This window comes from Melanerpes formicivorus, unplaced genomic scaffold (assembly GCF_026170545.1).
Source record: "Melanerpes formicivorus ecotype bairdi unplaced genomic scaffold, bMelFor1.0.p_v2 SCAF_71, whole genome shotgun sequence".
NCBI lineage: Eukaryota > Metazoa > Chordata > Aves > Piciformes > Picidae > Melanerpes > Melanerpes formicivorus.
Window position 1 is genome coordinate 3,211,651 of NW_027142423.1, and position 25,526 is coordinate 3,237,176.

At 38.5% G+C, this 25,526-nt stretch overlaps 1 protein-coding gene across 14 annotated transcripts in view; it reads left to right on the forward strand.

The window, feature by feature from the left end:
* Nucleotides 1-25,526, forward strand: part of TRPS1 (transcriptional repressor GATA binding 1) — a 211,719-nt gene that overhangs the window by 61,926 nt on the left and 124,267 nt on the right. For all 14 annotated transcript variants that reach the window (XM_068163241.1, XM_068163248.1, XM_068163251.1 and 11 more), the window contains one exon: nt 3,627-4,230. In XM_068163241.1, coding sequence (XP_068019342.1) covers nt 3,627-4,230 — 604 coding nt within the window. The remainder of the gene's footprint in view (nt 1-3,626; nt 4,231-25,526) is intronic.

Here is a 25,526-nt window from a genome sequence, read left to right on the forward strand (position 1 = left end):
AAAAAAAAAAGTTAAAATTTGTTTTGTAGAAGTTGGTGTCTTGTAATACTTCAGAGTAGTTTGAAGCATGTCAACAAGACTTAACAACCGGATAGTGTCAGGAGTATCGCAGCCTATTAGAACATAAGAACATTTAAATCCATCAAATAACCTCTGTCTAATCTCTCCAGTTCCAAGATTTTGCAAGGGAAAATCCTTTCTATCTTACAGCACCCAATTCAAGTGTGTTTTGGGTCAAACAAATAACAATAGTATTTTATTAAATTGTCAGAATGTTAACAGTGCAGCAGAGGTTTGGCCTGAATTTCTTGACATTTAATCTTGGGATTGGGCCATAAATGTTTTAATGTCCATGAATAACCATGGTTTGGTTTAGTTTGTTGGGGTTTTTTTGTTTTGTTAATAATAATAGTAAGTGATATCAGAGAATGGGATGACATTGTCAGTCCTAATGCCAAAGTGAAGATGATGCCAGTTTATGGCTTGAACTTGCCAGTTTACGGCTTGAACTTGCTGTTAGTTCGCTTGAGTGGTGTATAAGCAAGATCACAAAAAAGAGAATGCTGTTTCCTTCTTCATTTACATCACTTTTTTCCATAGTGAGATTTGCCTCAAACATCTCTCCTTTGATCTGCTTTATACCAGCACACTGTATGCACCTAATGAATTCTTAGTTTCAGATGGTATAGCCATGGTTTGGCTGTAAAGTGTAACTTCCACTTAATGTATGGGAGTGCTCATTGTGTGCTTTGAAAAACTCTAAAAATTTTGTTGCTTAGTTTTGAGGAACTGTGTGCACAAAGCTAAGTGTAACTTGGGCCTTTGGAAATGTGGAGTAGGTTTCATTCTAGTATGAAAAGAAATCAAACGTTGCCAGCTTGGTTCCTTGATTGCTATCAGGGTGGAGTGAAAAGAGCCAGAGATGAAAACATTTGTTTTTAATGCCTTGTTCTGGGAAGGGATAGGTTTCCAACTTGCAGAAGTTCTCTAATAGCTGATGATAGTTAGTATTTTGTTATTTGAGACTATGACTTATATTGGACAGTTCCAAACTTTAGCTTACTTTTTGCAGCTTAGGGGTAAAATAATATACAGGACAAACCCATGTGAAGTATGAAGATTTATAATGTCAGTGAGAGACAGAGATTGCTTTTTAATGCATACTAGAAAAGTATGTCCTGAGAAAAAAAGCCTGTTGGGTTACTATCTACTTAAATCAGTTCTCATCTATTCCACATCACAGTGTCCATCACATTCTTGTGAAAAAATAAAGGAATGCTTGCATGGAGTCTCTTTAAGGCAATCATGAATAATTTAAATAAACAAACCTTTACAGTAATAAAGGCAATTTTAGCTGAGCCTCTGCTGTGTAGTTACAACTGTATCTAATAGTCAGAATTTATTTGTGGCCTCAGAAGTGTGGTACCACTCCTGTGATGTATACTGCTCCTGATCAAAAACATTAGCCAGCATGGAAGCAGGGGGGAAAGAAAAAAAAGACAGACAAGTTAGGCAGAAAAAGATCAGCTGTTTGGAGGTGTGATATCTGCAGATGGGAGCCAAGTTAGGAAAGGGGGTTAGCTATTGAAATAGCCAAGTTAAACAACAGACACTTAGGGCTAAGTAGTCTCCCAAAGGACTGATAAACTTTCACATGGAGAGTGTATGTGGTTGAGCCATTAGCCCCCAGTGGGGCTAATGGTTCAACCACATACACTCTCCATGTGAAACACTCTCAAGTGTTTAACTTGGCTTTCAAGATAACTAGCCCTGTCTAGCTTGGACTTGCCTGATGGTATCCCACCTTTACAGGGCTGACCCTCTTTACAACATGGCTTTTTTTGTATTTATGGAATGGTTTTGATCAGATAGCACTCTTTCTCTCTTTTTTTCTTCTTCTTTCTTTCCCCTTCAGAAGAGAATTTAGCTCAATTTAGAAAAGAATTAAGTTGCAAGAGAGAATATATTAGTGTCACATTGAAAGACAAACTGATTTTAATGAAATACAATTGTAGAATGAAGAAGAAGGAACACAGCCAGAACAGGATTTTAACCCACGGCTTGCTCTCCCACAAGTAGATTTTGTTGCCATAAGGCTGTGTGGAGAATAGCTGACTTCAATTTTTGCATAACTGGACGAGCCCATCTAGTCCCTTAAAATGAACACAAGTATGGAAAATGACAAAAAAGAAAACTGATACTACAGCTTGAATCTGAATGTGTACTCATGTCTGTGAGCTAACACAACTGCACAAAAATCACACAATGAAATAACATATGGTTTGTTTTTCCAACAAAAGGAAAGAAGGAAGACAAGGGGGTTTACTAAGTTTGGCAAGTTGTCCCTTCTAAACTATCATATTCTAAAAGGGACATTCTATGTATCATTCCAGTTCTACAGATGCACAGAGAGCCAAATCCTGTTCTTATTGAAGTCAATGGGAGTTTTGCCATGGACTTCACTGAGACCAAGATTTGGCCTCAAAAGAATTAATTCTAACAATTGGAGTTGTCAGGGCAGTAACAAATTTCTCATACAAGTTTTGTCCTGTGTGGCTAACGAAAGGCTTGGTTTTTAGCTTGGCTAAAAACGCTGTTGTAACTCAGGATGCCTGGGATGTGTGAGTATATCAGTAGGGAGAAGCTTTCAGAGAGTTATGTACAATCTGATGAAGGTCAGGGACAATATTTTACTCTGCATTGGTATTATGTTGGGCACAGTGGGGCCCAGGGCCTGTCAGAGGGCTCTGACTGCTCCTGTGCTATAAACAATTATTCATAATAGTGTTAGAGAGCTCATAAACAGTGTTCTGTTCCTATGATAGATGGAGTAAATGGGTAACATGTTGTTCTCGTGTAGCAACATATGCTTTACATAATTTAGCAATGCTGTATTATATAGGCTTTTAGAATAAAAACAGGAAGATGTGTTATTCTACACTGCTTCACAGCTCATACCCAAGCATTGCTGTGTTTGACAGGAAAACACAGCTTCCAGTTACACAGCCAACTATTTTGCTGCTTCTTTAGAGAAAGGCCTTTTAAAATAGTGTAAAAATGTCTGTAGAGAACATAAAAGTACCGTCTGTTGAGTAAAACCTTCTATCCTTTGGTGTGTTCTTGCCTATATGTTAACCAGAGTTCCATTCAGAATCCCATTTGTTGATCAAAAATATGTGAAACGGATAGAAAGCAAAGTGATTATTTTAAACCTGTTAGCTTTCTACCACAGTTCTGCCTTATACGAAGTGGGTTTTTTATACAGTGCAAACTACCCTCTTCTATTTGATTTTGGTTGAAAAAATGTGTTCTACTGCAGTGGAAAGTGAAAAGTGTATTGCAGTAAACTGAAAAGAAAAAACCCACAAACTTGACACAATAGTATTCACTGGGATTTTAGAGTAATGTGGTGGACTATGAATGAATAGTAGGCGGTTGTTGCAAGTAAGGGGGTAAAACCAACAGGGGTTTTCCCATATTGTAGAGGACACCATAATAAACCTGCATGCCTTATTTAGAGAGAATTATACTGTAAATTATTTTCTTCATCTTGGTAGGTAAAACCGCTGTGAGAGGGAAGGACAAGGGGAGACTTTCATGTTGATACACTTCCCATTCTTTTCCAGGAGAGTACACAACTGCTACAAATGCCGTCAGTGCAGCTTCACAGCTGTTGACACTCAGTCACTACTAGAGCACTTCAACACTGTGCACTGTCAGGAGATGGACGTCACTACAGCCAATGGGGAGGACAGTCATGGCATTTCATCTATCAAGGAGGAGCCAAAAATCGACCTCAAGGTCTACAGTCTGATTAATCCAGACCCCAAAATGGGGGAGCCCATATCTGACAGCATAGTGAAGAGGGAAAAGATAGAAGATAAGGAAGTGCTCAAGGAGAAAGGTTGGACTGACGGTCCCAGTGATGATCTTCGCAATGTGACCTGGAGAGGAACAGACATTTTGAGGGGGAGCCCATCATACACACAGGCCAGTTTAGGCTTATTGACCCCAGTGTCCGTCAGCCAAGAGCAGCCAAAACCTTTAAGGGATAGTCCAAATGTAGAAGCTGCCCATCTTGCACGGCCCATTTACGGCTTGGCGGTGGAGAGCAAGGGCTTCCTGCAGGGCGTGCCCGCCGGAGCAGCAGAGAAAGCCGGGCAGCTCACCCAGCCCTACCCTGGATCCGGGGACAGCAAGACAAAGGATGAATCCCAGTCCTTATTACGGGTAGGAAGCTTTCTTTTTTTCCCCCCTCACTTATGTTGAAATGTATATTGTGTTTAATCAGGCATACAGATGGTTTCTTCAGTTCCAGAGTAAAGTGGTTGTTGCTTTTTTTTTCATACATGGGGCAAAAACAAGGTAACTGAAGGAGACTGGAAGACAAACTTGTAGAGATAAACTGGCAGGTAAAAGTTCAAAATGTTTGCATAAAACAATTTATATGTATTGATGTGGTATTAGTAAGCAAGTGCTTCTGCTTTTGCTGTTTAGCTGATTGAATTTTGTTTAATTATTCCTGCTAATTGTGCAGGTTAGTGATGCATTTGAAAAAGGAAAGTTTAGAACCCCAGAAAGCTGCACATCTGTTACACTGAAACAGCTAATCAACTCTTAAATTTTTTGGTGGTGTGACAGTTCACACTTAAGCAAAATGTCACATTATTAAGTATCCAAGAATGTGAAACCTGAGGTAAATATTAATAAAAACTAACTTCCTTTTTTTCATGTAAAGCAACATAATTGTATATACATTTTAAACACTTATCTGGTTGCCTTAGAAGCAAAAGAGAAAAGGAAGGAGAAAAGGAGGCTCAGGGGAGACCTTATTGCTCTCTGCAAGTACCTGAAGGGTGGTTGTAGCCAGGAGGGGGTTGGTCTCTTCTCCCAGGCAACCAGCACCAGAACAAGAGGACACAGTCTCAAGCTGCACCAGGGGAAGTTTAGGCTTGAGGTGAGGAGAAAGTTCTTCACTGAGAGAGTTATTAGCTGTTGGAATGTGCTGCCCAGGAAGGTGGTGGAGTCACCACCCTTGGCGGTGTTCAAGAGGGGATTGGATGTGGCACTTGGTGCCATGGTTTAGCAGTCATGATGTCTTGGGTGACAGGTTGGATCTGTTGATCTTTGAGGTCTCTTCCAACCTTATTGATTCTGTGATTCTGTAATTCTATGATTAAGTGACCAGAAAAAGCAGTATTGGTCACACTGAACAATTCCTATTCTGTCTTTTTTTAAACAAAAGGACCCATATATAAAGAGTTTCCCTTCCATTAAGGTGTTCCAGTGTTTTCTCACTGGAAAGAAATCTGAAATTAGAAAAGCACTAAAATTCTGAGGAGCTGAACAGGGAGCCAAACAAGTGCCTTTCTCTTGGAGGCATCACTGTTTCCAGGGGCTCTTTGCTATCTGAACTTCTAGAAACTTGCTACAAGAGTGGTCAGTCCACAGATAAACCTCACTAGAATGGAAGTGGTGATCATCTGTTTCTCATAGTTGTCTTTTATAAGAATATTTATAATATCCATTACTGTAAGAGTGAACAACATGTCAGAAGAAGACAAAAGGCAGGACAAATGTTTTTCTCCATGATCTGCTAAAATTATGCATTGGTGTATCTGTCTCCGTATACGTCGAGATCTTACAATCTCTTTCTAAATTAAATCAGTGGTCTTGAAAATATTGCAGCTGTCCTAATTATGAAGCAATGTGTTTGTCACTTAAAGCAGTTTAGGGGATCACAGTCCTTTGTCCCATACGCGTCATAAGTAGTTACTGTTTTCAGTCTTAAAGTGTATGAGGAGCAGTTCCAGTATGACAGGTTCCCTGTTGCAAACCTGGATGTGTGCTCACCATGAGCTGGAGGATTATATTTCACTCCTCCATATGGAAATATGTATACAAATATATAAATATATCCAACTAGCAGTGGAGTTCATGCTGCACAAGGCACTTCAGTTCTTCTAGTGGTTCTTAGTAGTGCACATACTTACTGGCCAGAGGAGCCATTTATATTATAGGTTATCAGAGTACAAATAATTTTCATTTATTTTTTGACTGAAGAATTAAAAAAAAAAAAACACCAAAAAAAAACAATCAAAGAAAAAAAATCTGGAAAGAGGTGTGGTAGTGTGCAGAATCAGCTCTTTAAAGGTCTAGATTTGATTGGTAACTGGAGCCTAGAATAGTGAAATCAGGCCATTATATTAATCACTTTTAGCCACTAGTGAATATAGAATTAGACAGTACGTACTGGATGCTTCATATACCCTTTTAAAATAAGTTCAGACACTCTTTTGAAGTCTTTCTACAAAAACACTAATTTTTAAAATTTTTTTATTGTTTTTTTTCTCCAAATCATTATTTCGTAACCAGTTTGGATATATTTTGATCACTTCTGGATGCTCGAATGTATGAAGTACCTGTGATGTATCTGTGATCTCCGTGGGTGCTCTAGAAGTGTACACGAATTAGTTCCTTGCATTTTAACATGTAGACAACTCAACTTATATAGGATTTATGAAAGGATTTATTAGTGGATTAGGTCTGCTGACTAGTAAAACCATACCAATGCCCTTCAAAGAGGAATTACCTTTATGTACACCTTCAACTACCTTGTTCTTTGAACTCTGTTGTGCCAAGGACTTGTTTGTCTGGGGCTTTTTCTTGGTTGAAATGTTTTAATTTTCACTTTTCTTCTGTCAAAATTAAGCAAGTTGTCCTTGTCAGGTCAAAATATTTTGTTTTACAAAAGAGTAAGTTCATTTCTCTGAATGCTGAACAGACTCCCTAATGATCTGTATTTAATCACTATTATTGATAAGTAGGAGGAAATAATGAGAATTCAAACTTCTTGAAGGTAAGGAATGATGTGAAGGATAGGAGATGGTGGGTGATGGAGTGTGATTCTGTGAGTGATGTTAATTCCCTGTTCCCCTGGATCTGTGTAAAAGATCACAGAAACCTAACCCCTTTATTTTGCTTTTGATTTAGTTTTCTGTAGACAATGTTATGGGATGCGGTACTGGAGCCAGGAAGTAAAAAGACAGTGATGGTCAGCTTGACTAGTGGGAGCTTAGTGTCAGGTATTATCTGACAGACATGTATGTCATATGTATGCTTGGAAGCTTACCTGGGCCAGACAGAATTACAAATTGTTGAGCAAAGAACAGTCCCTTCTCTTCCATTCTGTAAAAAAAACCTAATTTGTGTAGTTCTCTAAAATGGAAAAAAAAACCAACCAAGCCTCTGTAATGTTAAGCAAATCTGTCATGATTGTCCACTTCGGGAGAAATTAGTTTTTCTGAAGTGAACTTAGCTAGTAGAAATAGCTAATGTTGTACTAAAAGATGGGCCTTTCTAAAAGCAAAGCATTAAATTAATGTGTAATTCTGATATTAAATAATGAGTGCTCCTGTAAAACACTGTATCCCAGGACAACAGGTGACTAGGGAACAAAACTTATAATAAAATCACTGAGGACACCTTCCTTCCCTTCCTCCCCCACAAAGCCTGACAGAGAGGAAGCCAAAAAGTTGGGAATACTCACTGAATAATCACTGTGAGAAACGGACTGAAAAAATTCTTAACACATCTCTTTGGTTGTACTGGCTATTCAGTATTTATAAAGTGGTTCAGCTTATCCCAGTGATTTCCAATGATTCTATGACAGCAGCAGGACTACCATGTGCTTTTCATTTTTCAGTTCTCTGATGACTGGGAGAAGGGAAAGGGGAGATCACGTTTTTCACATTTTTTCATCTACATAGAGGTTAATACTGCAAGTGAGTTTGTTAGATACTGAGTTTAGGAATAATTAGCATTTTAATAAAATATCAAAGATGATGCAGATCAGCTGGGGAAGGTTTGAAAATCTTCAGCTACCCACAGAAATCCCTAATGCCTACAGGATAATTGCAAACTTTTGGAAATGACTTGGGGTGTTGTTCAGCTTTGCATGTTATGTAAGCCCTTTATAGGCTGCTTTCTTGCATTCCTTCCATACATGACGGACATGTTGTCTCCTCAGACTCTATGCTACAGTAGATTATTCATGGGAGTCATTACAGTAGGGTTTCTTTCCTTTTTAGCAGCTTAAAGATTGAATCGCTCCTGACCTTTTGGGAGCTGGGGATGATGCAGTGGTGATAGCTTGAACTCTGCATATGCGTGAACACATATGCAGTGGGTGCACCTTTTTGCCTGAGAGTGCTTCCAAGCTGTGTGTATGTAACAGAATCTTTCTCAGGGGCTTGGTACACTTCTGTGAGGAGCTTTAATTTATTTTTCTTATTAAAATGTTTCCAGCAGCTGTACTTACAGTCAATCGGTGTGTTTTGCAGATGGGAATTGCAAAAAAACCTACCTCAGCATGGTACAATGTAGACATTATTTCTGCTCTTCCTTAGAGTAGCTGATTTTATAGTTTAAAGATTTGTTGATACTGGAAGGTCTATTGAAATGCAAAAATGTTCCTTTTTTTTTTTTTTTGGGGGGGGGGGGGGGGGGGGGGGGGGGTAGCACATTGGCAGCCAGCAGATTTCAGGCCAGGCAGATTGTTTAATGCTTTGACAACGCAGATCTTGGACAGCAGGAACTTTTTTGCTAAACTGATTTTAAATGGAGTGTCCTGTTTTGGTATGTGTGGATACTGCAGGAGAAAAGTTTTCCACAAAAGTAGAATTGCAGCCTGAGCCTACAGAGCTATACATAGACCGAGTTAACCCATGTAAAGGTAGTGGTAGACACTGCTCCCTTGCATTGTGGTTTACAAGATGCATATGCAGAATAGCAGAGATCGCTGTGTCCCATGGTGCCACAAAGGCCTGAAGGCAACAGGGAGATGCCTCTGTTTTAATCATAATTCATGTAATGGGGGGATTTGTGTACCATCAGTGGGAGAGAGACTGTCAAATTATTGCAAAGGTACTGATGGGTTTTATCAAAAGCAGTCTGCAGGCTGTAATGTTAAATCTCTAACTGAAGTTATATTAACCTTTGCCATGAGCTTTTTATATAGGGCAAAGGATAAAATCAGCTCTTCTATTAAATCGAGATGATTTTGCACCATCATAATCAGACTGTTTATACACTATGGAAAACTCAGCATTCCAAAAAAGTTTCCATTTTGCTTTCTTTTTCTCTGTGATATTTACATTTCTGATATCTCACATAGTGTTCAGTCTAGAGTTGGTAATACGGCTTTAGATTTGAGGGAGATAGGAAATGAGAAAAAGTAGGTTTCCCCTCTCTCTGTTTTGCACTCTCCTATGTGTCAGATTGACAGATGATTTTAACATAAGCAATTGGTATGTATACAGTAAATTTACTTACCATTGATTTGATGTCAGCGTAGTAAGTATGAGAGACAATCGCAGTAGTGAAACACTCCTGTTATCCACAGAGTTAGATGCCAGATAGTGGCAAAGTCTTTGTGATTTCTGAAAGCCTGCAAGATTCAGTTCTTGGCCAGAAGGATGGTATGCCTTTGAGGTAAAACCTGCCTCTCTGATACTGGTAGAGGTATTGCGCTGCCTTGAGCAGGAGCACAGGAAGCAGCGCTGGAAGGTTCAAACATACAGAATGGGATGTTGGTTTAAATGCAGTTTTTTAATGGTCACTACAGGATAACGGATGGAAGTTTTTTCTGCACTTTGACACTGTGTTCCATTTCCAACCACCTTTCAAGAGCAAGATGGTATATCTACAGAAATAAATGTAATGCATATAATTTTATCATATGTCTTATATCCAAGTTGATGGAGGTCTTGGATGCTGTATCTCATCTGACAGACACTTTGGGAAAGGAAAAGCAGCTCTTTAAAGAAGAAACATGTGAAATGGTTTCTCTGTAGCTGCATCTCATTTTTTTCCCATTTCCTCTGACTCTGTTAGAGATCTTTCAGGAAGTATTTATAGTCAAGGCCATTCATTGCCATACAGGTCCTCTAATTAGCTGAGGAGAACTCAGCAGGCACTGTGTCTTACTAATGCACAGAGCTCTGTCAGGTCAGAGATCTGCCAAAGTCTTTTGGTTTATTTAGAAGCACCTGTTTCCACAAGTCTGCCTGGGGAGTCAGTGGGCTAATTTTTAAAAATAAAACTACAGCCTGGAAAACGTCAAGAATCCTCCAACAAGGAAAATGAGAAAATACAATTAGGACTTGAAGAGAAATGGGTTTGAAGAATCAGACTTCCTGCGCAAAACTGAGTTGAGTAAAATCTCCGTGCTGGTGAAGGGCTCCGGAACGAAGCTGAAATAACTTTTCTGAAGGTTTCAAGTAGTTTAGAAACAAACATGTACTTGGCTGCTTTTAGTAACTACTGGAACCAAACCCACAAGAAATTGAATGTTTTGCATTACTCATCCTGACAGAGTGATCAGATAGGACTAGAAAGTAACTTTAAGAAAAATGCTAACCTGCCCAATTAAAGGCATGTTTCTGGTTTTTCTGCGGGGTGTGTCTGTCATGTGGAGAGACAACCCCACCTTGTGCATGTTTCCCCACCCAGCAGTGCATATTTTTTACTACTTTTTTTTCCCCTTTCTTTTTTTTCTTCTCACTTTTGCAAAATGTGGTTTAGCGGAGAATTAAATGATAAAAATCATTATTTGGGTGGGGCACAGTAATAATGCGAAAGGGCAGCAGCTACGTCAAAATCGTTGATGAAAAGGTGAATCAGAAAGTGGAACAAAGGGCTGGGGAGAGCGGTACAGGCCCCCAGGCTGCTGTGGGAGCAGCAGGATTTATTGAAGTTGCTATGATCAATAACAGTGATTCAAGCAGGGAGAGCCAAGATAATTCTTGATTTAAAATGAGCTGCTTCACTTGTATGGGAGAGATAGTAATGGAAACAAGAACAAAAGAGTACTTTCTTGTACTGAACCAAGTGGCCAAAACAGATCAACAATCAGTGTCAGATGCAGTTAATTTTTTTTCGTTATCCTTCCCAGTTTGGGTAGGAGAATATCTCTAGTTTTACTCTCCAGTCTGGTATTTGGTGCCCCAGCATTGGTGGAAGTGAGGAGGAATGGCATAATGTTGTCACCTGGATACTGCATGCCTGCGCTAGGGCTTTGCTGGGCAGACAATCACCTGGGTGCTTGGGGCAGACTCTCTGTGCCATCACTGCCACAGGGAACAGCAGTTATTGAACTTGGCATTGTGGCAGTGGGAGTATCCTTGGTGCCAGGGTACAGGTCTTCTTGGCAACCCCCACTGCTCTGGGCTGGGTGGGGTCTGGGCACAGACGGATTCCCCCCCACTGTTACCTATCTTGAACAAGAGTCCTTGGCATAGGATAGTGCTAGCCAGAGCTTTCTTCACCCCGGGGGTGAAGCTTGGAGCTCTCCATCCTGGCTCAGCCCTGCTCTACTACCAAGCCACTCATATTGACACTGAAGACAACCCAGTCCTGCAGCCTTTTTATTTATATCTCCTTGCACCAAACTGGATGCACTAAATGAGGAAATGTTACACTTTTAGGTATGACCTATCTTGGTGAGCAGCTATTACTTTTTGTTACTGGAATGTCTTACATTTCTGAATTTTTACTGTTTTAAAAAGTTGTGCTGACAGTGGATACAGCTTGGTTAAAGCAGTGTCAGTATATGGAGCACAGCTGTGGGCACTGCAAAGGCAAACAGTGCAGCAGCAGCTCCCTCCAGTCTAAACAATTCTGAGAACTGTCAATGGGAAGCCTTGTTTAAGCTGGGAAGTAACTAAATGCAGCTTCTCACATGACTACTAATTTCAATAATTAGTTGAGCTTTCCCAAACTTCAGAAAAATTAAGTGCAAATACAACCATTTTACAGCCCTATTGTTGTTCTATATTGCTAATAGTGCTGTGCATTAGATTATAGACCTGACGAGAAATGGAAACTTCAATTATATTTAGAAACTAAGAATAGTCTTTGTTAAACTGGATGCAATACAAAACACACATTCATGTTCAGGGGCAGAAGTTGCTGCTAACTTGTAGATTTTCAATGGAAAATTAAATTTCATAGATGAATGCAGGCAAGGATTGCACATAATTCTATTTTTCCTGAAGTCCTATGGTGCTGAAGAGTGAAAAACTATGTGAAGATACCTCCAACATCTGGAAGTGCAGAGCTGCTTTCTGTGTTGAATTTCAGACAATGCTCTACATGCATTTGGTAATTAAATGACACAATAAATACACTCTTTTAGAGGAGGGATATTATGATAGACAGCAAATAAATGTTTAATTTATTGGACTAAGACGGGGGCACTCTTGCCATAATTGATTTGAAGGAATCCAGATGCTGTCCACATCTGAACAGATTCAAAATAGTAAAGATTTAAAAGCAGATTTATGAATATATAGTGCACACACATGTTCTATGATTTTTTTCATGAAGGTATCCAGGAGTTGTGATTCCCAGTTAAAAATGACAACTATGGGAAGTAATTGTTTTTTTTTTATATATATATATATATATATATATATATATATATATACACACACATATATATGAGATATGCAATAGATTTCCTAGAATGTCTTTTGTTACCTTAGCACTCCTCAAAATGTGCATGTGGCCATGTTGAAAGTAGTCTTAATTTTAAGGTCTCTAATGCAGCACAATTGATTTAGTGAACAATTTCCTGCCTAATATAATTAATTTACTTCTTGTACTAAGTTCTGTTTTTAAAATGAAGCTTTTAAAGGGCTAAACAGTTCTGAGGATGTTTAAAAATAATTTTTCTAATTAGCATTATGTATGTAATCTTGTAATCTTTTTTTGTAATGATATATTAATGTGTGTGCAGTATAAATCTATAAATATATGTACTCCATATTGCATATTGCATTAGTTAGAGTTCAGATAGGAGATAATTAGAGCATAAAGATGGGATGGGAAGAGAATAAAGATGTTTTTCTCTTTCTGTGCTGTATGTTAGTGTTAGACTTTTGAAAAAAAAAGGCATGGTGGCAGCCAGCCTGTGCAGAGCTTTGCAGGCATCTTGCAAATGGGCTTTGAAGTCTTTGATGAGTTTGTTTGTCCCTGTGTTAGCTGGTATAGAAAATCACAGGTTGGCGAATCACATTTGTACTAATTAAGTGGTTAATTCCCTGTGATTTCTTGGTTGCTCTACCCCTTGGCCTCCCAATTCTATATGTGAAGTGGGAATAAGAGCAGTTTGCTATCTCAAAAGGCATGAGCAGAAGAGGTGTGTTAAACTGTGTAGTATGCAAACACTACTGTCAGCAAGACGAGCCTGATGCATAGGCATCCTGCATCAGTATTCCTGGTTAACCTCTCTAAGCATGATGATGTAACTTTTTGCAAGAATACCAATGGGGAAAAAAATTAAATATTAAGAAACAGATTAGAATTTTAATTCTTACTTTGTTAAAATTTCTGTTCTTTCCTTCAGCCAGGGGAAAAAAAAAAAAGAGCAGGAATTTTGAAGTGAGGCATTTGCATTTCTTGTTTGACATTGATCTCGTTTTGGTTTGTATGCCTCTGATGTGTATAGTGGCAAACTACACATTTTCACTTATGGGAAGAAGTCTTTTAACAGTGGCTTGCAGTGCAGTCTTTAATCATGTGAGTTGCCTCCAGCACTGGCTGAGAGTAAAATTCCACCCTCTCCATTTTCAGATGGCTTGTATTATTGGCTGTTTCCCTCTGCAAGACTGTGATTTGAAAATTCTGTTTTAATCAAAAAAAGTGAGGAAAAAAGAGAAATAATCAGAACATTTGTTAAGGAATTTGTTATGAATGGGAATGAAGAGCAATCCAAACAAGCTTGGAATGAGTTTTAATTCACATGTTATTCTGGGAGCCTACAATTTTTGGTGAGAAAATGGCATATTTTAGGCCTATTTCCTCCAATTTTTTGGCATGAAGCTATGCCTGTTTTGTTCAGTCAGATGTTCAAATGGGAATTTTGGATGCTTAGAACTAATTTTAGTAGGTGGGGAGAAAATTTATTATGATGCTACAAATAGAGTTTGATCACAGCTGCTTCACTGCCGTTACAAAAATTGGCTGTGAATCATTTAAACTATATTAGTTGTAAAAAACCCAACAACTCATCATGATACAGAACTGTCTTGTTTCCCTTAAATTCTGTGTGTCATCATTTATACAACCAGTATTTTGAATTTCCCTTGATGATGTTGCCAGAGTATATTCATGCCGCTCTCTTCTGAGCCTTAGCAGTGATGTTGTGTTCAAACGACTCTCCCATTCTTTCACGATGGAACTGTATCTTTTTGTGTTGGGGTGAATTTCTGAGCTTGTTCTGAAATTACAGTAAATCACACACAGACGTCTTCAGACTTATTAAAGAAATGTTAGAAACTTCACTGGAAGTTGGGCACTTCAAAGCTCTTGCTGCTCCAGTCTGTACATGACTAAAAAGCTGTAAGGCAGACACTGCAAGGTGAAGGCTTTCGAATCAAAGCAAAACTTAATATACAACTATTATCCCCTTTATAAAAGATATGGAAAATAATATCTTTACATATTTATGATATTTTCTTTTTCTGATGGTAACTGCTTTAATGTTCATGGAGTTTTGCTTTTGAGTTAGGAAAAAAAAAAAAGAGTTATACTCAGTATTTTTTTCAACATTTCATGGGATGTCCTCTCCCAATGCAAAGTGGATGTATTCCAGACCTGTTTAAAAGTTTGTATTGTGCAGTGTTTGTTGAGAAAAGCATTTTCTTCCCAATTCAGTCAGTGGACTTGGGTATAGTGACCATTTGTGGGGTTCCTCCCTGCAGCTGATAAATGAGATGAACACCTGTCAAGCTCTCCATTGACCATAACACAAAACCCGGTAATGTACTACAGAAGTATTTTTGACTGAGATAGGCTAGAAAGTTAAATATTTCCTTTTGTTTAAAACTCTTATAATCTCTGCCTTATGCAGTGTTTGAGGGGTGGGGAGAGTTAATGGAGAACATGATTAAAATCTTCAAGGCTTGTAAACAGCTTGACACCTACATATTTTTTTTTGTGTGTACGTGTGTTTTAATGGTATGGCTACTAATTTTAAATGAGGTTTTTTAATGAGAATGAAATTTCTAAAGAGGGTTATATTAAAATTAGAAATTAAATGGCTTTGCCAGTGAACACAATTTCTGCAGTTACATTATTAAATGGTTTGTACATCTCGTGTTAGTAATTCCCAAAGCAAAGAGTATGTTGCAACTTTACTGATTTTTACGTGACAGAAGATTGTGTTCTGCTGAGTAGATGTTTTAAATCTTGATAGTGGTATTTAAGTAGATGTTTTCATACCTCTGAGACTGTAAATTTAATAATTACTTAATTATTTTACCTTTGCCTTCTAATAGCCAACTAAATGGTTGAAGGGTAGAGGTCTTTGCAGTGGTTATCTATAACAACTGTCAGCAGGTTGGACACAGGAACTTCAACAGCAGTGAAGAGGGTTATTGATGTCTATTAAATCTCAGTTTCTTTGTATAGTGTTCAGCTAAGTGACCCCTCATGTAAGAGTCAATTTTAGTCAAACCTCATGACCAACTGCATATTCTCAGGAGAGGTGTTTCATTTGATTTCATTGCCCCAAGCTGGCGCTGTTGTAGACCTCTAGACTGAAATTTTTCTGATATGTATCATTTTAGTGAGTAAACGATGAAGGATCAAGTCTTAATCATTGCTAAAGGTGTTAGAAAACTTTCTTAGTGATTACTCTCCTTAAGAAGTGCAGCATAAGCTGTTTTGGACACCAGTCCCCCAGGTAATTCACTATTGTAAGGAAAGTATATTTTTAAAAAACATTGAGTTGAAGAATATTTTATCTGTGCTAGTTTCTGTGAGTTTTGAAAGTGTATAGGAAGTTAACAGGATCTCCATCAAGCCATCCATATTGAAGGGCTCCTAGAGCCAGGAGAGCTTGCAGGATGTGTCTGGTGCTCTGCTTGGCTGTAATGCCTCCAGACCCCTGCCTATTCCTATCAATGCATATCTGCTTGCCTCTTTACTTCACTAAGTTGCAAGGAAAATTCACTGTACCCTCCTACTATGATTTCTAGCTTGGTTTGACTTTTTACCAGTCTTTCCCTACCACTTTTCTATAGTAAAAGTCATTGACATTCTCAAAATTTGGAACTTTCTTTTGGAAGAAATAAGCCCCAACCATTTATTCTGCTGTAAGAACAGTCTAGGCTTTCTGCTCTGCCTTTCCTAAAATATACATTGCCTCTATCACAAATGGAGGCTTCCTGGTGGGGAGAGATTAAGCAAAATTGTCTAATTCTTCTTGGCTTCTGCACTTTGCCACAGTTGGAACCAGGGTACTGGTCTGCATGGGCTTTGCTCTGACAGGTTCTCTCTTGAATGCCTACCAGCATGCACATAAACGGCCCGAGTGATCTGATACGCTTCCTACCAAAAATATTCTCATGGCCTTGCTTGCTTTCATCAGCACCACTAAGTAAACCTCAGCTAGTAGCAGAAGACATGTTGAAGCACAGCAGAAGAGCAGAATGGATGAAACTACAAATTGTTAGTCTGTTAAACACAGATTATGTCTTTGGGTACAAATTCCATTAGCGACTGAATGAGTCTGGATGGGTAGTAGCTTGTGGAAGTATTTGTTATGACAAAACCAACTTTTCATTAATAGACAAAGTTATCCTGGTTTCCTCTGTAGTCTGGCCAACATCAAAATGTTTCAAACTAATTTCAGACTTGTAAAACACTGTCTATCAGATACAGACATATGGATTGAACTAGTAAATTGCTTGCCATCTGCTGATAAAGGAAGCAAGGCGTCTAAGCAGAAAATGAAGAATTTTTTTTCCCCTCCCACTGGAATGTCATATGGTACCTTCAGTCGTTGGTTGTGTTGACTTTTTTATTGATAGCTATGTAGATTGCCACATTGCATTGACCTGCATCTGCTTTCAATCTGGTAATTATGATTTTTAAAAAATTAATTTACAAAGTATCAATACTAATTCGAGCCTATAAATAATGTAGGTAGAAAATAAACCACTTTAAATCTGACAAAAATTTAGGAAATTGATAACCATATTTCTTGAAGTGTGACTCGGGAAAAAGCATATTCTTCTGGTCAGAAAAGAGAGAAACATTAAATGATACTAAAAAAGAATTATAGTTGTATTTTCTTTTAGTCAAAATTTCCCTTTTCCTCCTGAAAGATAAGACAGAAGCCAGAAAAAGCAACACAATTCCCAACATACAAACAAGCCAACCAACAAACCTGTGGAAACTTTTCTGCCTAGGGCTAAATTGACACTTGAGCTTTCTGGGGTTTTTACCTGTTAAGTGTCTTCTTTCACCAACTCCGATTGTTTGTGCAGGTTCAGAGTTTGTCTCCCAAATCTTTGCCAAGGCTTAGCTTTGCTGGCAATAGCTATTTCATCTGGGCGTGATTGACCTGAAGGGCAGAGAGGTTTTTCTGCCTCTCAGCAGCAGGACCAGCAGCCCCAGGGCCAGATGCTCTCTGCCAGACCTCTAGCGTTTTAGTGTCAGGAGCAGTTCATCCCTCTGCAGGGCTGCATTTCCTTGCTATTTGGGAAGTTGCAGGGTGTCAGAGTTAAAGATATGCCTCCTGAAACTAGAGACTTCTTATTTCAGTATATGGGCCCTGGTTATCTGAGGAAATAATTGTAGTCAGTCCATAATGAAAGTTTTGGAGTTTGTTCTTTTAGTTAATTATTCTTCATAAATGTTCTCTGTTTAAAAGTATGCAGCAAGTACAAATTGTCAATAGACAAACTAGTTTCAAAGGTAGTGAGCATGGTCTTAACCAGTGCTCAAATACATTGATTAGATAAATGATAATAGACTTATTTTAGCCTAATTATCTTTTATTTTTTAAGTTGACAAGTATTTATTTTTTTCATTGATTGCAGTGATCCGTTTTGAACTAACAGTGCTAAAACAGCAGTGAAAGAACAAGGTGTGCTCTTAAACATGAGTTATGTTTTTATAAAAGTTGTAGCTAGGTTATTAATTTTCCTTTAAATAATGCCAAGTCATATTTTGGATTATTGACTTGCCAGAGTGTAGGGTATGAAGAATGTACCAAAGGATTTCTGTGTGTGCTTGAATTGAAAGTAATATGGAAAATTAATGCTTGTCCAATGCACTCTTTTCTCTTTTGTAAACATTTTCCCAAATAGCCAAGGCCCCTTCTCATGGATGGGCTGTATAATTGGGACAAAATTGCGTTTCTTTTGTGCTTTGGATTAGGCATATTTTTATGACATAGTAATTTCTAAAGAACATTGAGATTTCTGAATGTTAGCAAATTGCTTTGAGAACATCAGATGTGAGGTAGGTCAGCAGCAGGTTTGTAAAAAATAGCTAAAATTTTGTATGCCTGGTACACACTTACCTCTTGTCTGTCAGAGCTGTTCTTTTGCAGGCTGAATTGCCTGACTGTCATCCTGTTGCACTACTGACATGAACAAATGGTTTCAAAACCATTCCTGTCAGATGGTGAATACAGCAGATAGACATGAGACCCAGGACTGTGTAAACAACATAGTCCTATCAGTGGACTAACACAGGTCCAGAGAAGTGGCAGCGTTGTTCTCGCTGTTCAGACATCACCGGCGTGCTGTTTGCCCCTTTCCCTGGCACCAGATAATTGACTGCAACTTCTTATTTTCAACACATGGTTGATATCTTTGTCTGTCTGTAGATCAGCTGTGCCTTGTTAGGGACTGTACTCATGAGCCCTGAGAATCTTGCTCAACCTTTCATCTCCCTGCCATGTAACTGTGGTTTGTTAGAAATAACTGAGAAAATATGTAAACTTAGTGAAATGACTAAGAAGTCTATTGCTAGTCTCAAAGGAGAGCAGGGATGAACTAAATCAAGGGTGTAAGAAAGAGATTAGTCCATGACTTCGTAGATATATTTATATTATCTCTCTAGATGGAGAAAGAAAAACTTAACTGTTGGATTTGCCCTTTGTAAAATGTCAGAAAGGGTATTTCAGCCTGACCGATTCCTCTTTAACTCGAGGTTTCTCTTTGTGCTGTACGAAGGCATGAGAGTGTGATATTCCCAACTCTATATAATCCCAGAATATACCCATACAGTTTATAAAACTCCTAGTTTATATATGGAGCATATACCATATCTGGATTAGTGAATTTATGTAGTTTGGTAAGGAGACACTGATGCAGCTTACACATAGCGACAATGGGAAAAACTGATACCTTTACCATTGATCATCCTGCTCAGCATTGCTTCAATGAATCTTAGAAAATGCTCATTATTTTTTAAGCTTTTAAAGTGTGAAGAAGCTCTCAGTTGAAGCTCCTGGGATCCTTCTGCAGGTGTAAAAGCCATTTTTACATGAAGGAAATATGGCTACACCAGTCTCCTGTTAGTACATGCAGATTGTCCTCCTTTTCTGGGAGAAACTATTGAAAGATCTAAGTTGTCCTCCATTAATAACACTGGAAGTGCAAACAGCTGAAATACAGGCGGATGATGGTCTCTTCTCCCAGGCACCCAGTACCAGAACAAGAGGACACAGTCTCAGGCTGCACCAGGGGAGGTTCAGGTTGGATATTAGGAAGAAGTTCTACCCAGAGAGAGTGATTGGCCATTGGAATGGGCTGCCCAAAGAGGTGGTGGAGTCACCGTCATTGGAGGTGTTCAGGAGGAGACTTGATGGGGTACTTGGTGCCATGGGTTAGCTGTTTGGGTGGGTTGGATTGGTTGATGGGTTGGACACGATGATCTTGAAGGTCTCTTCCAACCTGGTTTGGTTTATTCTAAATAAAGGTTTATTCTACACTGACAGTTGTGCCAACAGAGAGCAGTACAAAAAAAAAAAAAAGGAAAATTTTTTCCCATTCTTGATGAAATAATAAATTAGATTGTTTAAGACCAACATTTAATTTGCCTTTGTAGATAGAAAGGAGTATGGACAACCTTTTTATTATTTTCTCTGGGTATAATTTGCCTGTTTTTAAACCACCATTACCATTATTTGATGACATGAAGGACTATGTGGCATTATGACTACAAAAGGGATAGAAAAGGCTTGTTAGGAGGGTTTATGAAGTTGCTGGGATAAAGAGTATATTGATAGCAGCAGTGGGAAGAAAAAAAAAAGAAAAGCATATTACAGCTTCAAAACAGATGGAGTCCTCCAAGGAAGCTGTCTGCACATGGCCTGGGAACTAGAAATTGCATTTAGAAGATAGGGCTTTCACTGCAGATGGCATGTTCCCTGTTATAAGGTGAAAGCCAGAATAGGGGTATGTGCATGCAGAGAATTGCATTGAGTGTGTCTAACATCTTGTGTTTGACATACATCAAAATTTAAGCTGGAATATGAATTCAAAAGGCTAACATACAAGTTCAGAACATGAAATCTGGTGCACTGTTCAGAAAGACAGAAACATACTTTCAGGCGTAGAAAAAAAATGACTAAATACAAAGGCAGAATAAATTTGTGGCCCTAAAACGTAAACAAGGAATTAACTTTGGATGTGATTTTTAATCACTCATTCTCATATGACAGAAAAGACCTGTTTCTTCCCAAGTGCCAAGCTGGTGTCATTCTCAGTCACCAGGTCAAAAAGCAGTGGTTTCTCTCTGGGCCTCTTAACCCATGCTCTTTTATTTGACCTGATTTCAGTGAAATAAATGAGTGTTCTGGCTTTGACTGGGACTCCTGCACTAGGAAGTGATCCCTAGATCTTAGGGAAGAAACCTCCCAGAAGTTCCCCCATGCCATGGGACTTCCAGGGCGGGACTCGTCTCGTCTAATTGTGATGAAGGTGTCTGTGCCTGAGCTGCCTGTCTAGGATTCTTGGAGCCAGTGCAAATTTAAACAGCATAGTTGTGAAGTACAAAAAGTGAGTTACCTCATCCATTAAAATATTCTATGTAGTCAGACAACTGTTAATGTTTTTTACCATTCATTGTATTGGCTTCATCTCCAATAACTATGGAGGAACCCTAGACACGTACACCACTACACAGCAAGTACAGAAGGTGATAAAAATAAAGGAGTGCCTGTTTGATCTGAATGGCAGCCTTATCACTGCAGGTAGGAATTAAAACTTTGGCATATCTGTGGTTAATGACTCTTCTGTCTCAAAGATATAATTTGTCAGTTAATGGGAAACACTAACATGGCTTTAATCAACAAGGCAAGGGGGAGGTGTAGCTATAACTTACATCACGATCTCATGGAATAACTACAGGCTTAATAATAATTTTATTTTTAATGCATATGTCTCAATTTCTAAGGTGACATTTCTTTATAAAGGGAATAGTTTAAGGCTACTGAAGGTGAAAATGTATTTTCAGTACTAGTCTTTGTGTAGAGCAAAGTGATAGTAGTTTTCTGGAGGTACATATAAGGACGTGCTAACCCAATGGCTTTGTAAGATAGAACAAAAATCAGAGGGAATTAAAGGATATTTGTGAAGCAGACAAAAGGGAGTGAGATGGAGAGCAAAAGTTAATGAGTTTATTTGGCTAAGACTGGGGACAAATCCTTCAGCACATAGGAGGTGTGTGTAGGTATGGAAAATGAGTGTTTCCTCTTGCTTGGGGTAACTACTGAAAAATCAGGAAGGCCCAGTCTGTAAGAGAGCCAGGACAGGTAAAGGAATAAGGGATCTGATGGGAAAGGATATTTCTGAGAAGTCAAAAGAATTAATGAGAGTAAGTGCCCCGAGGACCTTTAACCAAAGTTGTACAGTATAGGCATTTTTGCATCTCAAACATACTTTGTTTCTTTGTAACTCTTATTCTTAGTGTACCTGCCTTTGCTCCTTCTGAATCTATGAAATCTGTCTCAAAATGCAGTAAATATTATGCTTTGAATTATCAAGAAAAGGAGCATCTGGACTGGGCATTTGACTATGTGTTTGAATTTTATGGGCTTTTCACTGACAAAGCCATGTCCTAGATTGATCTCCTGCTTCTCTGCTGCTGTCAATAGGATAAGGGGTTTATGTGGGTTTTCCCCTTCATATTCAGCCCCTCTGTGCTTCTTTCATTACCTCATTTAGAGAACTTAAACCTGACAATTACCGGGATACATGGAATGAATTTCTGAGAACTGTATGCAGGGTATATGCTGTAATTTGGAGTTTTGAAACCAGCTTTGTAGGTCTTACTAATTGTTCACAATGAAGTGATAGTTATGGATTACTGCTGAAAAAGAACAAATATCTTCAAAGAGAAGCTTGAAGACACTCCATAACTGGATTCCTATGACTCAGTAACCTTCCTTTTGTACAGTATCTGTCACAGTAGACACAAGAGCAGACAAAAATCTTGAGATGGAGGCACTCAAAATCTTAGTTTCACCTAATAGGAACAAAAATGTGATACCTAAGTAAGAAGGGAAGTTTTTCTAGGCTACTTCTACAGCAAGTGAAGTGAGAGGTATTGGTGGAATGCAGATAATTCAAGAAGAAGCAGGTAAGTAAAATCAAATATTCAAGTCTATGTTGCTCTAGATCATTTCACACTCAGGTATGCTAAGACAAATTATTTTTATTTTTTTTTTTTAATGAGGTAGTTCTATAAAATGCCAAAGACTGCGTAATGATAGTTGAAGAAAAATGAGAATCCACTCCACAAGGTCCCTTGCAGACTCTTTTCTAACTATTTTGTTAGAAGTGTGTAACACCTTTCTACAGTGTGTTCTGTTCAGAAATCTCCTAAGCTTATTCAGCTCCCAAGTGACAGTCAAAGACAAATGCAAACAAGCAAAGCCACCTGTGTTTTGAGGTGCTTGCAAAAATAAGTGTTTTGTCTTCAGTCTGCACTAGACCTTAGCAAAGGGGAGGATTTTGCAAAGGAAAGCTGTCAAAGGTATTGTGATGGATGATGCACAGTGTCACACATGTGGAGCTGTGCATGGAAAGTAGAGGCATTAAGGATTGATGCATGGTTGTAAGTTCATAAAATGAACCCAGAGAAGTAAAAAAGCAGAGCCCTCATCATACTGCAGAGGACCAAGTCACATGGAAAATGATCCCCATCTCCAATAAGAACTCATGCTGAATTTTCTGGATATGCTCAGATAGTGATGTTTGGATGTTTCAAAACTACTTTAATTTTTGCATGGTTGACTGCTTTTTAAAGTTGACTTAACCTCTTCACCACAGAATAACTTGTAATACTTTCCCTTGCAATTTGTTCTTTTGTATTTCTCAACACAACTTACAACTACTATTTCACAAATCTTTTTTTTAAAGGTCATACACCATTTTAAAATTTGTTGAGGGTGCTAGTGTGGTAGTGTTGCTGATTATATTTAGGCAGCAAAGTGTGTCTGAAGCTCTTCAGATCCAGTAAGGATGAAAAGGATGTCCCAGTGGTATCTCCTTTTCTTTTTGTCTTTAATGGAACTGATATGTCTCTTGTTTATAGGTCTATGGACATTTTTATTGCAGCAGGGAATTTCTCCACCCCAATTTTACAGGGCAGCAGTAAAAACTCAGCAGCTGAGATTCTTGCAACAATGTGAAGAAAGTCTTTCCTAACATTTGCATCTTTGTAACAGCAGTTACAAAATGGTAACTTCGATTTCTTAAATAATGCATGAATTTGTTATTTCTCTTTCTTTTTAAAAGCAGTGGTGACTAATTCTTACCTCATTTTGTAGTTACCTATCCCTCCTGAGGTTTATACTAAGCTGGTAAACTGCTAATACAGCTGCTTGTTGCCTGTGTATTGTACTGTGAGAATAGGTGTGGTGGAATAAAGTTACTCAAGCAACTGGATCAATCAAGTGTGTATACAATGTCTATGTAATAAATAACTGCACTGTTTGGTAAAATCATGACAATTTTAGCATTTCCAAAACAAACAGTAGGTCAAATTTAATGCAACAGTGTATCACAGTGGAGGAAATAAAATTTGTTTTCCCATCCACTGTACACCTGTTGCAGAGGCTACAGAACACGATGCTCAGTCAGGAAGGCTTGCCTGCTGTGACCCTTCAGGAGGAAAGTGGCCTGTGTATAGCTTGTGAAAATTGTAGTGTGTGCATCTCAGTACAGTTTTACTGTAGGATCTTACAATATTTAAGATTAAAAGACTGCTTAGTGTTTTAATTACTCCTTCTTAGGCTTTTTTTATTAGGGAATATCTAAATATATCTTCTACTATTTAGCTGAGAAAAAGGGACATTCAGATGAATGTGAACTCGCTTTGGGACAAACCGATAACCAAAGAGCACATCTGGGGAACATCCGAGTTCCCTTTGGAATTCATTTGAGTTGAACCAATTGTGTAATACGCTGTTTTAAATGCAAAAAACCACATCTGAGCTAGACTGTGAAGAGCCAGTCACAGAAAAGGTTAGGCAGTTTTTCAAATGCAGTGAACATAAGGCAATATGTACTGTAAACTTTTAATGATTAATTTACACTTAGACACAACAGTGTGGCTTGGCTGTGCTGAATGGACAGAAAAGATTAGTTAATATGTTCTAATAAGGTCATCATAGAATGATTAAGGTTGGAAAAGACCTTTAAGATCATTGAGTCCAGTTGTAACTCAACTACTGTGACCACTAAACTATATTCTGAAGCACCACATCTACACTCTGTCTGTACATCTCCAGAGATGGTGACTCCGCCACCTGTCTAGGCAGCCTGTTCCAATGCCCGACCATTCTCTCAGTAAAGAAGTTTTTCCTAATATCTAATTTAAATCTCCCCTGGCACAATGTAGACTCATTTCATCCATCCTGTATAACCAGTAGTGGATAATAGGTCCTGCTGTCATAGCCTGGACAAGGTCTATCAGTACTTGTCAGTCATTCTGGTTGCTTGTCTTACACTGTTGACCTCTGACAGTTGCATATAAATCCAACACTGGATTGTGTCTGGAAGATATCTCCAGCAGCAACAACTGAGATCAATGTCTTGTGTTACAGGATCACCTAGTCACCCCTTAGTATGTCATTGGAAATATGGAATAGAAGTTGGAAAAGAAAGGAAATAATGAAGCCAGTCCTAGCAGTGACTACCCTGCCTTCCTTTGAATAACGAAGCTGATTTTCTTAAATTATTTTTTCTAACATAGCTATCTCAGTATTTTGATAATTTGAGAAAATTTTCAATTAGAAATGATTCACTCCCTCCCCCCGATAATATTATAGCTGAATATTGCAAGCAATACACTGCAAAGAGTATTTTTCATTTGTTTGTTGTTTCCCCCCTCCCCAATTCCTCTCCAGCTAACCCACTGGTTTAGTGATTAGCACCAGAGCCTTTCACACAGTGTTTTGAGCTCAGTTCCCTGGCTGCAGTTCACTCAACCTTGACGTAAATCTCCAATAAGTACTTTGTGAGAGGTTAGCCTTTTGTGCAGGGTGTGCGAGAAATCCTGCCTGACCAGGTTTGTTACAGAAACTAGTGTCAAATTGCCTTGCTCCAAGTGTTTGAATATGAAAGAGGGGGATGGGGGTGGTGGGAATCATGGGAAAAAACACCCTCAATCTCCACTTCCAAGAGGCTAATTGTTCGGAAAAAAACCCAGTGTTT